Source organism: Oryctolagus cuniculus, chromosome 1, assembly GCF_051225735.1.
Source record: "Oryctolagus cuniculus isolate XC-2025 breed Fujian yellow rabbit chromosome 1, ASM5122573v1, whole genome shotgun sequence".
Classification (NCBI taxonomy): domain Eukaryota; kingdom Metazoa; phylum Chordata; class Mammalia; order Lagomorpha; family Leporidae; genus Oryctolagus; species Oryctolagus cuniculus.
Window position 1 is genome coordinate 103,439,853 of NC_142867.1, and position 17,861 is coordinate 103,457,713.

A 17,861-nucleotide genomic window follows, 5' to 3' on the forward strand; every position below is an offset into this window, starting at 1 on the left:
TTGCAATGAACTGAACTGTCCCAAAAGTTCTGGATGTCCCACCCCATAAACTCAGGCGAGGTCAGCCAAGGGGCTTCAGTGCATGGCCTCCCATGTGGCAGCTGTCCTGTGACTCCTTCCTCACCACTGCCCTGGTGGCCCTTCCCCGGAAGCTTGCAGCACCATCCACACCATGTGCTCACCTCCTGCTGAACAAGCAGAGCAAGAACGGAAGTCTGTTGGATCCACCCTTCTTAACGTCGGCTCGGGTCTGTGGGATGAATGGGTAGCAGAGGTCCATGTGTTTCCTGGTCGCAGTCTTAACTCCTGGGACCTCAGAAATAACCATGCTCACATTTGCATGGTGGTCTGTGGCCCACAGTCTTTGACACAAATGATTTCATGTGAGGCCTCACCACAGGCTCTGATATAGGCAGGGGAGGTATTTCTGTCCCCTCTCTCCATCTATACCGATGAGGAAAGTGATACTCAGAGATGTTCAGTGATCTGCCTGTTACTTGTCAGTCATCAGCCAAACCCAGGACCTCTGATTCCAAGCACAGCCCCGTTTGGCCTCATCTGGTAACCCTGGAGGTCAGCCCTCACTCGCTTCCCAGCCCAATCCTCAACCTCCCTGTTCAAGCTGGAGTCGAAACTCGAGCCACCCTGAGCCAGTGGCCTTGGACTGTCAATTCCCCCAAGGAATGCTATTTCCCAGCCAGGAGGGATGAGCAGTCCACGAGAAACTTACCAGCCGCCTGCTCACATGAGGAGTGACGAGAACTGAGAGACCCAAACAATTCCCCGCAAGGTTTTATTTTTGGTATTTTTCGACTGAAATGACAGCAGCGAGGTCCACCTGAGGAACCAGCTGCATCTGCTCGCCTTTTACAGAAACTGGGGTCAGCAGAGCAGAAAGAGTTCCCATCCGAGACACCGCGTCCCAGGGTATGGGTCAAGACGAGGAGACCCCTGGCAGGGCATCCACTGGGCGAGGATGTGCTGGGCAGGGTAGATTGGGTCCCTGCCCTCAGGTACTCATGGGCCAGCCGAATGGGGGTGTACAGACTTTAGCCAAATAATTGCAAAAGCATAGCTAGAATTGCAAACTGCAACAAACGTGCATCGCCTCAGACTGCAGTGGTTCTGGCTTGTTTCACTGATTTCCACCTCCCCTTGATTAAGCCAGGCTTGACTGAGCAGTGCCCCAGAGGCCCCAGTCTACAGGGACTGTGTAGAGAAGAGAGTGGTAAGAGGTATGACTGTCCTGTCGCAAATGCAGAGACTGGTCTGGGCTCAAGGACTCAGGCCACGCCAATGAGTGGGAGCCTCATCTAAGACACGCAAGGTGGCAGGCCCTGAGTGAACCCCGAGGATGTATCATCACCTGGTCTTACCCTATCCTAACCGATCAGCCCACCAGGAGAAGACCAGTCCCAGGAGCTCAGATGCTAAGCTGGAAATCAGCTGGCTTCAGAGGTTCTGCGTTGAGTCTCAAGGGTAACTGCCCGAGATTCAAATTTTCACTAGCTTTTGAGCCAAGCCACAGCTACCTTTGATGAAGCAGTAAGTTGCCTCTATCTAAGGGTGGACCTATGAGTATTTCAGCTAGGAGAGGAAGAACCCAGTGCAACCCTAAAATCTGTGGCATTGAGAGGCACGTGACCTGGTTTGGAAAGTGTGCTGCACTACTCATCACTTGCACCACCCTTGGCAAATCACTTCATCTACGTGCTCCTCAGTTTCCCATGTGCAGCATAAGGATATTATCCACATCAGAGGTTTGTCAAGAGGATGGTATGGAATTAACACAGTTAAAGACCTGGTTACATAACAGACCACACCAAATACCCATTCCTCATCCATGTCAGTCAACAATCCACAGCCCATCTCTCATCAGAAAAGCAGCCTTGGTACAGTGACCCTAACTTGCCCACGTCTGCTGCATCCTGATACTGAATGTCTCTGTCTTCAGCACCCCAAGGGCTTTCTGCTGCCTGCAAGGCCTGTCTCAGCCTTGCTTTCATCATGCTCCTGGAAGCCATTCTTCAAGTGCCTGGGCCCAACATGGCCCAGCAGCCTTGTTTAGCAGACAGGGAAGCCAGTGATGCCACAAGGCCTCGTCAAAGGCCTCACTTGCAGACAACAACGGGAGACACCAAAATCCTGGCACTGGCCTTTCGTAAAGATACTACGAGCTAAGCAGAAAACTTCTTTCTTCAGAAGGCACTAGAGGACGGGGTTTGTGGCAGATTTAATCGAAATGATGACTCCCAGAATGACCACCTAGGAGATGCTTGAGTGGCAGCAATTGGGCGGCAGACCCAGGAAGATGGCAGTCCTTTGTCCTGACCCCAGATGCAGCCCCTTAAGGAACATGTGTGCTTCTCCCCAAGGACACAGGCATGGCTAAGGCTGTGTTGTAGATACTCCTTTGGGGGGCTAGAGACATAGGAGCACACATGACACAGGATGGGAATGTGACAACACGCAGCGAGGGCTCTCGAGTGCTCCGAGAGGAAGGTTTTACCATGGTCAGAGCAAGGAAGGTTCCTGACCGACATACAGAACATTGCCTCAGTGTAACAGAGAGCAGCAGGCATTAAAAGGGGAAAGAAGTGACCTAACCTGAGCACTCAAGACCAACAGTCCCATCCCAGTGGGGTGAATGAGGAGAGTCTGCCTACCCCCAGAAACCCATCCAAAGTCTCACAAGGCAGCATCGCCATGAGGACTGGAGCGGAGGAGACGGATACTATTTCTTTACTAGATCAAGGCCTGAATCTAGAATGGCCAATCCACTCTAGGATGGGAAAAACCCACAGTCGTGCACCTGGAGAGGAAGCTTAGTTGTCGTTTTCTTGATTTAAGCCGGGGTGGGGAACCTTTTTTCTGCCAAGGGCCAGTTAGGTATTTATAACATCATTCATGGGCCATACAAAAGTACCAACTTAAAAGTTGGCCTGCTATAGATTTATTGAATTTCGAGACCTACCTGCACTTGCTTTGGCAAGGCCAAGACCAAATAATTTCACAGGACTTTTATGGCCCACGGGCCAGACGTTCCCCACATCTGATGCAATATCTAATTTTTTTTTATTTTCAAGACCAAGAAGTCTTAAGAAAGAAAGAAACTTTTCTTGAGACCCTGAGGTAAGGACCACTTCCTTGGAGGAAGGCTTCTTCAGACCCCAGCATCAGTTGTATATTTGGGATCAGCTTTGGCTGCCCAAGCCCCAAGGTTCCTGCTGGCCTTGAGCACAGCCTACATGAGTGAAAGTAGCCCCCGTGATGGACTCGTGGCAAGAGATGCAACTGCCAGAAAAGATGAGCATTTTGGCTAATTCTCAGGTTTACTAACCAATTGCCCTCATGACATGGGGAAATCCTTTATAAAGGGCACTGGGGGTGGGGGGCAGGGAATGGTGGCAGAGTGTCATGCTTAGGAATGATTCCACTAGGTCAGTTTTTGAGGAATTTAGCCCCTTCCTTATTCACAAGAAACCCATAAAGACTGAAAGAAAACCTGAGCTTCATAATGTCAAAGCTTCTTGAAAACCAATACAACTGCTTCACAGCTCCTCACTCTTAGACTAAGGCCTGTGACCATGCATCACAGGCTTAGATATCCCAAACTGTTCTATTGGTTTGAATGAAGAAGCTTGTGAAATGAATTTGTAGCCATCAGCCTAGATAGCCCTGCATCTTCCTCCCATTGTTAAAACATCCTGGGATGTACATCCTTGCCCCAGGATCTGAGCAAGAAGTCTAGTAACAGGAGACAGCACTGTGGTGCTGCGGGTTATGATCACCACCTGAGGCACTGGCATCCCATATGAGTGCCGGTTTGAGTCCTGGCTGCTCCACTTCCAATCCAGGTCCTTGCTAATGTACCTGGGAAAGGTACACATGGGCCCTGCAACCCATGTGAAGACCAGGATGGAGCTCCAGGCTCTTGGCTTCAGCCTGGTCCAGCCCTAGCTGTTTCAGCCATTTGGAGGGTGAACCAGTAGATGGACGATCCATCTCTCTCTCTCTCTCTAACTCTGCCTTTCAAAAAAATCTTTTTTAAAAAAACAATCTGATTATCATTTATTCTTCAGGATTGATATCCAATGAGGTCCATGACATCTTTCCTAATTTCATCTTCCCCTCTCTTCACTAGTTGATTTCTCTGGCTGGAAGCAATTACATTACTGGATGAATACACACGCGCATAGTATGATGAACAGATGGCTGATTTTCCTTCTACATCTTCCTTTCCTGCATTGCTATGGCTTCCATTCAAAATCAAGATTTGTTTGTATTTTCAACTCTCTTTCCTCTCTTCTTTCATTTCTATATCTTCAGTGTTTCTTAGCTCTGGAATATTTTAATAATCCTTGTATTCTTCTCTCTTCCAATTAAATTTATGGCTATTTGTTGTGGACTTAAAAATAAATAATTCAGTTTTTTTAAGGTAATCAAATACTTTTTGGTCCCAACATCTGGTCTGAAAATAATTCGAGTTTGCAATTCTTTGGCAACCAGCTCTTCCCAGAAAGTGGCACTTATGAAACCATTACTAAGAAAAGGAGGCAGCACATTGTTGTTTCAGGTTTCGGTATCATGAGTGCTATTTCTTGCATGTTTCAAGTGTCATTCTCCTGACAACTAGATTATAAACACCTCTGTCCAATCTTGTGAATTAAAAAAACACACACACACACACACACAAGTTTGCCAGTTAGTACAAGCTTTGCTGCTATCCTACCTTTCAAGGTTGGCAGGGAAATTGTGGTCCCATAATCTAAGTTTGATCAGAGGACAATCAGATTAACCATCAGAATTAATTCTGATCACTAACCCCATTATACGTTAGACAACTGAAGTATGTGCTCTGTCATTTCACAAGAAATGCAGAACTTAGAGGCTATCCAAATGGTACTGTATACTAGCCCTCTGAGGTACAGACTGGGAAAACAAGAACAGTAAGTAGTATTGAGCGTTCCCTTCACGTCACCCGCAGTAGTAAGCAGCTACCACAGTCCTATGAAGGAAGACCCACATCACTGGTGCACGCATAGGAAATGTCAGCAGAAGGAGGCAAAGGAACGCAACCAGGAAGGTGTAACTCCACATCGCAAATTCAGATCTACCTGTGGCAGAAGCTCCTCTTTTTAAGTTATTAAGAGCAAAGAAAGACTAGAGATGTCAATCTCCAACTCAAAATAAAACCCTGCTCTCTATCTGGCTTTTTTTTTTTTTAACAGGCAGAGTGGACAGTGAGAGAGAGAGACAGAGAGAAAGATCTTCCTTTTGCCATTGGTTCACCCTCCAATGGTTACCGCGGCCGGCAGGAGCCAGGTACTTAACCTGGTCTCCCATGGGGTGCAGGGTCCAAGCACTTGGGCCATCCTCCACTGCACTCCCTGGCCACAGCAGAGAGCTGGCCTGGAAGAGGGGCAACCGGGACAGAATCCAGCGCCCCAACTGGGACTAGAACTTGTGTGCCGGTGCCGCGAGGTGGAGGATTAGCCTAGTGAGCCACGGTGCTGGCCTCTATCTGGCTTTACACACACACACACACACACACACACACACATATACAACAGACACACACAAAGAGATGTGAAGGGATAGCCTGACTTCCAATATCTACGTGGTTCAGAACAAAGGAGGAGCTAAGGAAGCAGAAGTGTTGGTTCCCAGCACACGCTGATACCCAGGGCTCTCCATGGAAGCTAAGCAGAGAACACATGGGCTGGGTTACTTGGGGGCAGACTCCATGTCCCTCCTCTGAGCTTTCCACTGTAGCTAAATAGTCAGCAAAAGGCTAGTGGAAGGGGCAACAACAGCAAGCAAGGGTCTTGTTTTTGTCAATGAATACACCAAAGTATAAGTTAAACACATTAAAATGAGTTCACTAGGTTGAACAGCTGGTACACTTCATTCTGCCTTTGGCCCTTGATATAATGTGGCAGGCCTGTGCTCTCATCAGGAGCCACCTGCTACACCCTGTGAATGCAGCAGGAGACAGGATGACGTAGAAGGTCTGTACTTGGGAGTCTGGCTCAGATTAATTTCACTGAGCGGGTGAACTGACCTAATCTGTAAGCTTCTGTTTCCTTATCTATGAAATGGGCCTTACAAGAAAACCTACCTCGTGGAACTTTTATAAGGATAAATGAGATAACACATTCACACAGTTGCGAGGACTTGCAGGTGTTATACCCAATGTGCGCCCCCTTCTTCCTTACTAGCAACCCCACGTGAAGGAAGGTGGCAATATGCCTAGTGACACAATGACACGATTCTCTTCTGCAGGCAGGAGTAGCAGTCTGTTGTCAAGGGCAGTTGTGTGATGGAGGGGGTGGGTGGGATAAGTGACAGAGAGGCATGATCTTTTTGCTGTTCCTTTTTCTTCTTCCATGTGTGAAGATGTGTTGAAGATCACAGATATCGCGGCTCACATTACCATGACAACTGTGAAGAAACCTTGAGGACAAAAGCCATATGCCAAGGACGCAAGACTAGAAAGACAGAAAGACCACATAACCTTGTTGGCACTGTGGAGCCTCCGTATAATTCTGTACAGCCTACACTAGACTTCTTTTACCTGGGACAAAGTATACCACTGTCATATTTAAGATGATTTTATTTCAGGGTCTCTTCACTGAGAACCAAATGTAATCCAAACTAATGCAACAGAACATTTATACACTGCATGCCATCAAATAAATTCTCAATACCCAATAGCTGTATTTATCACCACTGAAAGTACAGAACATATTCTATTCAAAGTAGCGCAATGTCCAAAGTCATACTAGATGCAATCAATTTCAGCCTCCAGGACAGCAGTTTTTAACCTTAACTGCACATTTTCATCATCTGGGAAGGAGCCACTGGGAAGCTCTGGATTGGCACCAGTCATTCTTAAATCTCTCCAGAGCATTCCAGTGTGTAGCCAAGGTTTAAAAAGTCAGCTCTAAGTAGACGTATGAATCCCTTCTAGGGGTCGGCGAGCTGGCGCATGGGCTAAGGCACAGGCTGCAGCTCCAGCATCCTGTACAGGCACTGGTTCTATTCCCAGCTGCTCCACTTCATATCCAGCTCCCTGCTAATGGCCTGGGAAAGCAGCAGAGGATGGCCCAAGTCCTTGGGCCCCTGCACTCACATGGGAGACCCAGAGGAAGCTCCAGGCTCCTGGCTTTGGCCTTGCCCAGCTGCAGTTGTTGCAGCCATTTGGGGATGAATCAGCAGATGGAAGATCTCTGTGTCTCTGTCTCTGTCTCTGTAACTCTGCTTTCAAATAAATAAATCAATATTAAAAAAAAATAATCCCTTCTATAAAATTGTTAGGACTCATGGTTTAAAATAGCTTTTTATTTTTTATAATCAGGAAAACTCAGCAGTTAGACTGGGAAAAGAACCTCAATCGAGTTCATTCCCCTTGCCCTTGGCCAGAAAAGGGCAAGTTTCATATCACAGCTTGAACATCAGAGACCTAAAGTGGTTAGTTGGCTAATAACCTAATAATTTGTAGACTGAAAAGCAGAACAATGCCTGTCCACAGATTCACACACCAGAGCAAGAAGGTTCCAGAGACAGCTCCTCCACCCCAAGGAGGCCCACTCCGATCAAACAGATGTTCTATGAAAACCTGAGAGTTAGGGTGTTGCTAAATATCTTATAAAGGTGAAAAGTATATTTAGTGATCCCAATCAATTAGCCATCTTGCTATGGTTAGCTAAGAATGAGAAGTTGGTGGACATTTTCCTTCAGTGGGGAAATAAATGACTTTAGAAATAAGTCTTGGGAAGAAAATCTTGATATACATACTTTGCAATGATAAAGTTAAATGCAAGCATTTATAGGACTTCTTAATTAATGAAGTGCCCATCCATTTAGGGAACAAGTATAGACAACCTTGACTCTGTTTTGTTTCTCACAAAAGAAGAAGTTTGCAGGTGTGACTTGGGAGACAGCTTTCAAAACTTCGGACTCGGTAACTTTGTGGGGTGTAAGGAGAATCAATTTGGCATTTTTCTTTGATAAATATAGGGAGAAGGAAGCAAAGTGTCCACCATGAAAAGCATTTGCTCTTTCACCAGTTAAATCTGTGTGCTTGGTAGATGTGTCTCTTATTTCACCTGCAGAAGGGAGTGTGAATGTGTCTCTCTTTTGGATTCTACTTGTTTTCCATAGAAAGAACTTCTGAATCAACAGTTAAACTTGGCAAGAAATAGGGGTGTTTATTAGGTTCATTAAATAAGCAAAGGTTGCAACACAGATTAGAAACATTAGGGGTTGTCTACAGACTTATTTACTTTGTGTTATAAGTGTGCCTAAATATATGCAGGAGATAAGGTTCCAAAAATCGTGTGCATATTGCATGTTTTCCTCATTTCCCTTTAGTGGGATCATGGAGTAAATCCTAAAAGCAAAGTTCTATATTTATGAGATTTTGGGACCCTAATTTATTTAATTGCTAAAACCTCTACTCTGTACAAATTGTCTGAAAGCAAAGGCATATTGTGCCACATAAATTTAATAAAACTATCTCCTATTCCTCAAATGCCTCCTTGGGCAGTATAATAGATATACACCAAGGCTGAGTCTATGGGACACTATGATACACCACCAACTCGAAGAAAATCAGTCAAGATTGCCTATTATTACGATGTAGATCTTTCCCTAATATGGACAAAATAAAATGCAGTTGTCCAACTCATTGACTTTCTAACTAATAGTGCTAAGTTTATCATACACTATCCCATTGCTTTTCAGGGAGAAGTTCATTTAAATAACAAACAACATCACACCCTTCAATCTGAGAAATTTTGAAATCACTCCTCCGTATTGTATGTTAACAACTCAATCCCAACACTTAAATCAATGTTGGGCATCGTACAAAGTACTTAATGAGTTGGTTGCAAGCTTTCTCTGCAATGTGCAACCCCAGCAGCCCAAGTAACCTAAGGAAATGAATACCTAAAGTACCGGCCAGAGGTTCAGCAAACTTTTCCTACAAAGAGCCAGATACTAAATATTTTAGCCTTTCTGTACCATACAGTCTCTGTCACAACTACTCAACTCTGCTTTTGTTGCAAAAGCAGTCCGAGACCAAATGCAAACTGATAGACATGCTGTATTCTAATAAAACTTTATTTATAAATGCAGGTGGCAGGCCTGATTTGGCTCACAGGCCATATTTGCAGACCCCTGTGTGAGACCCTTGGAAAACTCTGCTAGACCTTAGCATCCAGGAACATTCTGACTGTGGCTTTTTCACTATTCTATCGAAGTGTTGAAAAGGATACACAGGAGGGAACTTGGCACGACCATTGCCACTCAACATGGGCTTGGAGGAGGTGTTGAAGAGGAAAGGTGCTAACTGGCCAGCAAACTTGACATCACTTCCCTTGCATTCTCTTCTTTAGTTCTCACAAGAGAACGACAGACTCCCTATTTTCCACGTTTTAAAGAATGTGAGGAGGTGAAGTCCTGAAGCTGCAGAGCCCACCTTTAAACCTGTCCCATCCAACACTCCTGCTGTTCCCTACTGCTCTGCTACTACCTGGGTGGATGTCAGTTCTCATCTACATGGCACAGGCAAGACCAGGTGCAGAAGCCAGGGAGAGGATCTGCAGGTGGAGTGCCTTCTTGATCCAATTGACCAGTCAAGCAAATCTTGAATCCATGGTTGGGGCTTAAAGATTTCTACTTTTCTGCACCAGCGGTTCTGACCTTTGTCACGCTATTCTCTGAATTTAACCAAAGCCAGTACTCATATGCAGTCCACAAAGGAGGGTCATGGGCCAGATAGGGAGGAGGCAACATTTACAAAGTCAATGTTTTCTTAACCCTTTCCAGAACCCCAGAGTACAGTCATTTCAGCTCATGCCTCGAGGGTGTTTTCTGAAAAAAGAAAGTGCCTTTTCAGCACTCTTCGTGTCTGATTTCAAACCCTGCCCTTCCATGGGTGATGTTAAGTAGGCAGGCTGATGATGCAGTCCTGTTTTCACTGGTTTTCCCACAGAGTTCAATCACTCAGGTGCCCTCAGTGCCACACAGCTTGGGTCCAGAGTCTTGGAAGAGATGCCCAGGGCCTTTTTGAAGTTTCTTTAAGGCTCCAAAGGGCATGGAAGAGAACGTAGTCGTATGTTCATCTGAACATGTGGAAATGTTCACCCCAGTTATTCCTTGATGAGCTTACAGTGTGGTCTCCCATACAGTGGAGTTTTGTGTACCTGGCTGGCCTCCAGGGTGTGAGCAGAAAGCATGCCCTCAAGCATCTCCTTTCAAAAAGATACCATTCATCTCTTCAAAAGCATTAAAGGAGGGAAAATGTACTGCATAACCAAGGAGGAGGAATACAGCAGCTCATGTGTGCAGGGGTGCAACCCCCATCGCAGATGCCGGGGCAGAACCAATGCAGTCAATAGCATTTCAGCGGCACCTGCATGTACTTACTAAGGGTCCCTCTCCAGAATATTGTTTTTACCCCATTTTACACATGAGAAACCTAAGGACTGAAGAAAAGCAGAGTGACTTGCCCATAGAAGGGGGCACTTAGGCAGAATTCCCTCTAGGGGCCCACACAAACCCCAGACGATTCAGCTGCAAGTGAAAGGGCCCATAGACGCTCAGAAGCCCCCAGTAAAGACATCAATGCCCACCCACTCTCATCCACATTGCTCCCCCTCCCCACCAAGGGTAGGGTCTTGTTCCCTCTTCCTGCTGACAAGAGCTGCACAGCACCCATACTAGAATATTCCTCCTTATCTTGGAAGGAATCCACTGCTCTCAGACCCAAACTTAAGTGCATGCCTTTTTTTTTTAAAGCATCTTGCTGATATCAAACAATATCACACTCCTCAATCTGAGAAATTTTGAAATCACTCCTCCACATTGTATGTTAACAAACCCAATCCCAGAGAATTTACACAAAAAACAAAGGAAACAAGAAATTAGTGATACAGAGATGGCAAGTCACATTTTAATCAGTGAAGGTGTATTTTCAGAACTTTGAAGATCATCTATTCATAAAATAAACACTCTCTAATTTATCCTTTTCTGTAAATATAGATTTTCTTGTATTAAGCTTGCTTGAGGTAGAGTGTACTTGAGTTCATTAAGTCATTTTAAAGCACCTTTTTAAAACAAGAGCAGGGTTTCTTTTGGTAATATTTCTTGCTGGGGGAACTACAAAACTAAGTCCCGATAAGGCTCAACTCTCGTGAGCGTTGAGTTGACTTTGTTTACCTCGTCAAAGGAACTCTGTAGATAATCTCTGCATGGCTTCAACTATGAATAACACAAGTCTCCGTTCAATCCACATAACGGAAAATCAAGTTCACAGTTGTTCCACCCAACTCCAGGGATAGAAAGCAAAGTCAAAGCTTAACCCTCCACCCCCTTGCCTTGCCACGGAGTAGGAAAAAGAATGACAGGAAGGCTTCACAAAACCCAGTTTCCACCGCATCCCAAGGCATCCTCAGAAACAAAGCTCACTGAGCCGGCTAGCAAGATCCATGCATCTCAACAACAGGCTAAAGAGTGGCTGCTGCCACGACCGACGCCTCTCATGTCAACGGCACCACTTTCCCCTCTCAGCCCCAAACCCCGATCGCGGCTGAGTTTGGTCTTGTGAATCATAAGCTGCCCTTTCTTCACCACAGTGATTCATGCCCAGAAGCGGGGACACGATGAGCTGTCCCTCCTTGGGACGCTCGATCTTTCCCCTCGAGCCTGGAAACTCAGCATCACCTCTGACAGGTTGGTTTCTCCATCAGGCTCCATCCTGCCCACTCTGCCCTTCCCACTCCTCGGGCCTGCAAGCAGATGCCGACCCCCCCCCACCCCCGCCCCGGCACCACCAGCTCCCCTATTCCAGGCCGACTGGGGATCTCCTCGGCTTACTTGGCTCTGACAGCCACAGCCAAAAACCACTTACGTTTTTGCCAGAGCATGGCCTGCGACAGGATGTTGCCTTTTCTCTTTGAAGCAGACAGTTTGGCTTCTTTAATGTGAGACCTGGGTGTGCTTTCCTCCAGTGGAGCCACCGCTTGCTCTGAGGCTGTTTCCTGGGCTTTTTAAAGGCCCAAGTTCCCGCTGCGTGGGGCTGCGTCATCACATCCTCCCACCTCAGGCACGGGTGCGCTGTGTCCTCTGCAGTGCTGCCTGTCACCCCACTGTGCGCACCCTCTGAGGCCCACCAGCTGCAGAGCGCTGCACGCACACAGCCAGCCAGCTGGGACTAAACCCAGCACGGAGGCCATGGCTGCTTGCACACAGCCACAGAGTGTAATGTGCTGTGCTGTGTGTGTGTGTGTGTGTGTTTGTGTAGCCATGATGAGTGCAAATGGTGTGAGGGCCAGGCCAAGCACGGGACCCCCTCGCACCAGTGATGAGCTCCAAAGACCCTCTGGAAAAACACAGGGTTTTCTCTGATGCCCATTCAGGCTTCCACACCGCCAGGATGCTGGCAGGACTGAGCCCGCCATGGGCGCCTGCTGAACGGGAAATGCAATTCCCAGGGGTCACTGATTCTCAACCCAGGAGGAAACACCTGTCATCTCTTCAAGCCTCACTAAACAACCTCCTCATCTCTTAATATTGCTTTTCTGTTTATTCCATTTTAAAACACAACGGCCCCTCCCGTTGCCCCCAGCCACCACCAAAATGGCAAGGCTTACTCATGCCTTAAATATGGGGGGCACCGATTCGGACGGTCGAGACGCCCACTGAGAAAGGAGAAAGACGCCCATGCTTTCCCTGGAGTTGGCGTCTCAGAGGGGACTCGTAGGCGCAGTGTGAACAGGGCTTCTCTGCTTGGCAGGAAGCTCCTCAAAGGAAAAGGGGAGGCTTTCCAACCTGCTAGTGATGGGGCGCTTAGGCTCCAGGCTGCACCAATCTGCAAGTTTTCTGGGGCGGTGTGTCCAAAGCCCACACACTCAGGCCCTGGTGACCCATTCAATTTGGGATCAAAACCCCTTGGGCCCCTAAGGCAGGGGCCTTGCTGTTTTGCCCTCCAAGTGCCCAGGAGCAATCTTGCAGACCCTGAAACTTAGGATTAAGAAGTGATCACCTCCTCCGTCCAGCCACAGAGCTGGAGGCCTCGAATCCCCTCTCCACTGAACTCTTGCCCTCCTCTCCACCTCACCCCCCACAACCCTCCTTCCACTCATTCCCCGCGCCTTCTAAGCACCACTGAGCATTGGTACAGTCCCCTGCCATCGGCTGTGCGCTCCTCTCTTGCTGGATTCCCCTCCCCACTCCCCACCTACCAATCACTTCTCCATTTTTCAAGATCCACTTCACAAAGGACATTTTTTGGTGAAAAATATTCTGACTCTGAGACCTCCTAGCCTAGAAAACATTCCTCCCTCTGTTCCTGGCTCTTGCAGCACCTTGCTCGTCATATGATGCAATGTCTATGGATTCCTCAAGGAGGTTCCCTCTGTCTCCTCGGTGCCTTACTCAGGACCACCTACAACTTTCTGACCCCCAGTAAAAGTTTGTCCGGTGTAGTCATGAATCTTTGTGTCTAATGGGTTGCTGGTTTGTGGGCAGGTCTTCAGGAGAAATAATGTTCACATAAAGAAGTCACTTGTAAGACAAAGAATGACATCTCCTAGCTGAGTGATGAGCCCTCACCCAAAAGCTTCTGGAGGTCAGGACAGTGGGGGCCCTGGACTGTGGAGGCTGCAGCATTTTGCACTGGCCTGGGAGACAGCAAGGTCACAGGCCCGAGGCTTCCCTGAGACGTGTCCACTGGAAATGATGGCACACCCCAGCAGTCCTGGCTCAGGGACAGCAGATGTGAGTCCCCATCGTGGCTCTGCCACTCACTGGGCACATCCCCTTACACAAGTCATACAATCATGCTGGTCTCTGTTTCCTTGTTTATAAAATGAAGTGGCAGGTCTCTGAACACCTCACAGTCTCTTAAGGGGATACATGACCTGTCAGTCCTCTCGTACATGGTGCTGTATTTTGGTTATCTGTCTCATTCGCTCCAAGTTGAGGAAATTAAGGCATTTCTTAGTCATCTCTGTTTCTCCCCATAGGCATAATGATTTCCATGAGGTAATAATCAAAACAACTCACCATACACCAGGCTCTATGTAAATTCATTATCTACTCTAGTCCCCACAGAACACTTCCTTGAGGAAATCTCTATCTGTGTTGTTCGGAGAAACAAACAGATGCTTAGGAAATTTAACTTGTCCAATGTCACAGGGCTATTAGGTGATAGGCTGAGTGTCAGACTCAAGTTCATCTGACAAGATTCAGAGCCCTAAATAATCACCCTAATAGATAATATTCCTTGAGTTGAAATTGGCGAGAGCCATGCACGAACCACGTTTCATAGCAGTAATGCGGAATCACTATGATTGAGCCTAGAGCAGTAAAGAGAAACTTATACCCCGAGGAATAATTCCCCATCCTCTGGAAAGAGGGAAGGAAGAGAAGAAACCTGGATGTGCTCTGACAAGTCAGTTCCAGACAGTGGCAGAGACAGTTAAACAATAGCGTAAGGAAAACCTAACACCTGGACAGATGACAGGACATCTTAAGACAACCAATACCAAGAGAAAATTCTAGAGGCTTACTGAGACAAAACAGTATGTTCACAAGTAATGAACAAGAATCATAGTGTCAATATACTTCACAGCAAAACTAGATGCAAACATACAATGAAGGAATATTTTTAAAATATTGAAGAAAAACAACACTGGGCCTGTAATTTTAAATTCAGAAAAAAACTTCACTTCATAAAGGAGAAAATACAGATTAAATATCTTTTATCTAGAATGCTTGGAACCAGAAGTGTTTTGGATTTCAGGTTGTGTAATATACATACATCCTGAGATATCATGGGGATGGGGTCTAAATACAAAGTTCGCTAATGCTCCATGTAAACCTGACACACATAGCTTGAAGGTAACTTTACATAATACTTTTAGTGCACCCTCATTTTAACTATAACCTATCTCAAGAGAACAAGCGTGGAATGGAATTTTCCACTTACGGCATCGTATTGGCACTTAAAAGTTTTGGATTTGGGAGGATTTAGAATTTTGGATTTTCAGATTTGAGATTCTCAACCTATATGGCTATCAAGAATTGAAGAAATCACTGGAGAAAATAAATATAAGTATGGATATGAGATAAGAGGCAACTGCCATTTTGTTCTTACTATAAAAACAGAAATAAAATGTTTAATTTTTAAATGATTGGAGAAAACTGGATCTTTCCATGGAAAACAAGAAGCTGTGTATAAAAAAAGTGAGTGGGAAACTGAAATAAGATAACAAGATAAGTTCTAATAGTATATAACTATAATAATTATAAAAAGATTAAACTCACCAATAAAAAGATAGAGATTGGATTGAATGGAAATTTTTTTAAAAGTCCAACAATATGTTGTATAGTTAAAACAAAAAATTCACAGGAAGCTTGCAAATAAAGTTGATGTCATTTTTACCCTAAAACTAGATGAGGTTGATATAAGAAAACAGTAGACCATTTAACTTGTGACTATAGATTTAAAAATTCTAAATGAAATATGAGTTTAATGAATTTTGTACCATCTGAAAAATAATATATCACAAAATAATGATTATATTATATATCATATATATTATATATCATTATTATTGTACAATATTTATATTATTTATAAATTATTAAATATGATTTTTCATAATAAATATTATATAATATATAATAAATATATAATGAATATATGTAATAATATCATAATATGTATTATTTATTCCAGGAATACAAAGATGATTTATTCTCAGAAAAACCTGGTAATATAATTCACCATAATGATAAACTGTAGGAGAAAAACTAAGAAATTACCACAATCAATTTCTAAATATTTGATAAAATCCAACATCTATGTATAATTTAAGAAAAATAACTTTCAGAATATTAGGATTAGAAGGAAACTCTCTTGCTAATGTTTATATGCCAAAAATCACAGTGAAATTCAAATAATGGAGAAATTATAGACAAATTCCCTTTAAGAATAAATTGTTCTATTATATTTCATAACTAATTTGCAAACATTTTTACCCATAATTCTCAGAAACATATATTGAACAAAAAAAAGAAACATAAATTATACTTTGAATTGTACCAAGTAGTATCCTAGCCTTTAGGGATTCAACAATGAACAAAGCAGAAACTGTTAATAGCACGCAGCCAGATATTTGGTGTTAAGTAGATAACAATATTTTTATGACCTTTCAATAAAAGATTTGTCATTATACAATACGGGCAGACCAAGACATGGAAAAACTGATGGCCTACAGGTTCAACAATATTCAGGTTGTCTGTGGTGTAGAAATGCAGGGCAATTTGTTCAATCAGATCAATAGCCATTTCTTGACCTTAATGGTGGGAGCGGAGGGACGAACCAGAATGATTTTAAAGAGGGAGGGAGGTATCCATTAGTTCTATGTGCCTATATACATTTTCCTTAGGAAATAGTTCACAGAGTCCATGAGTGTCCCAAGGTTAAGAATCACTGTTTATTTTAGAGAAATACTATGGTACCAAATTTTTGAATACAGGATAGAGAAATTGCTTAAGTCCAGCCAGAATACAATGGCTCTGAGGTAGAATGGGAAATGCAGAGGGAAGATAGCAAGCTTCATTGCTGTCTACAGGTGACCTCTCACACTTCCTCTACACACTGAGTCGGCCATACCCATTTCTCATTTCTCCAGCAAATGTCCATCATTTCCTTCTTCTGTATACTTGCCTGCTGGGAGAATCAGCAGCACAGAGTCAAGAAATCATTTGTTATACAGTCAGCCTGGTTTGGAACCTGGCTGCACTATTGCCAGTGGGACCTTCGCTGTACTGTTTAAACTCGCCTAGCTGTCCTGTTCTCCTCTCCCAAAATGAAATAATAATGTTTGCAATGAGTAAATGTAATAGCCAAGATGGATGTTGTAGTACAACAGGTTAAGCTGCTGTTTGGGATGCCCACATTCCATATCGGAGTGACTGGTTCAAGTCCCAGCTACACTGCTTCCTATCCAGCTTCGTGCTAATACACGTTGGAGGCAGCAGACACTGCTCCAAGTACTTGAGACCAAGATGGAATTACTGATTCCTAGCCTTGGCCTTGCCTAGCCCTGGCTGTGCTGATCACGTGGGGAGTGAAACAGTTGATGAAAGATATCTTTCTCTCTCTCTCTGCTTCTGTTTCTCACTCATTCTGCCCTTCAAATAACTACATAAATCTATTTTAAAATAATAAAAACCACACTGTCATCACTGTGCAAAATCAAAGTTGAATTCAATTCACACTAGACTGTTTTCCTTGCAGCTATAGTATATTACTACTCACAATCTGTCCTTTTAAAAAAAATTAAATGCATTAACCTAAGTGTAGAGTTTTCTACCTACACTAATTTTATTGTTTCATTCAGAGCAAAAGACTATGTAACTGAATCCCCTTTCACATTTTTGTTAACATACATGCACACTACAGAACTCTTCAAGCTTTGGCAATTTCTACTTTTCAAAGCAGCAGAAAGATTCCTACCATATCTTATCTTCTCAAGTTCCCAGCCACCACCTGCAAATATGGCTGACAGCTGCATGGCAGGTCTTTATCTAGGGATGACCTAAATGGTCATGATTTTCCAATTTATTGTACCTTAAATAATTGGGTATTACAACTATGCATTATGAGGAATTCACACTCACCTGATTACAAATAGAGATTGGGTCAGTGCAAGTGACCTGGATGGGTGCCAGTGTTGAGAGCTGAACTTTGTTGTATGTAACAACCTGGTCTCCATGGCACACTGGAGGATACCCAACTCTCCTTATGGCCATTCTTGAATGCTCTCTGGTGCCAGACATAT

At 44.5% G+C, this 17,861-nt stretch overlaps 1 protein-coding gene across 2 annotated transcripts in view; it reads right to left on the reverse strand.

Moving 5' to 3' along the window:
- The window catches only part of POU2AF1 (POU class 2 homeobox associating factor 1), a 65,533-nt gene that overhangs the window by 13,867 nt on the left and 33,805 nt on the right, over window positions 1–17,861 (reverse strand). Inside the window, exon 1 of one of the 2 annotated variants that reach the window (XM_002708398.6) lies at window positions 11,918–12,153. The exons of the other annotated variant lie outside the window; for it this stretch is intronic. Coding sequence (XP_002708444.3) covers window positions 11,918–11,933 — 16 coding nt within the window. The 5' untranslated portion in view covers window positions 11,934–12,153. Of the gene's footprint in view, window positions 1–11,917; window positions 12,154–17,861 lie in introns of those variants that run through there. 2 annotated transcript variants of the gene reach the window in all.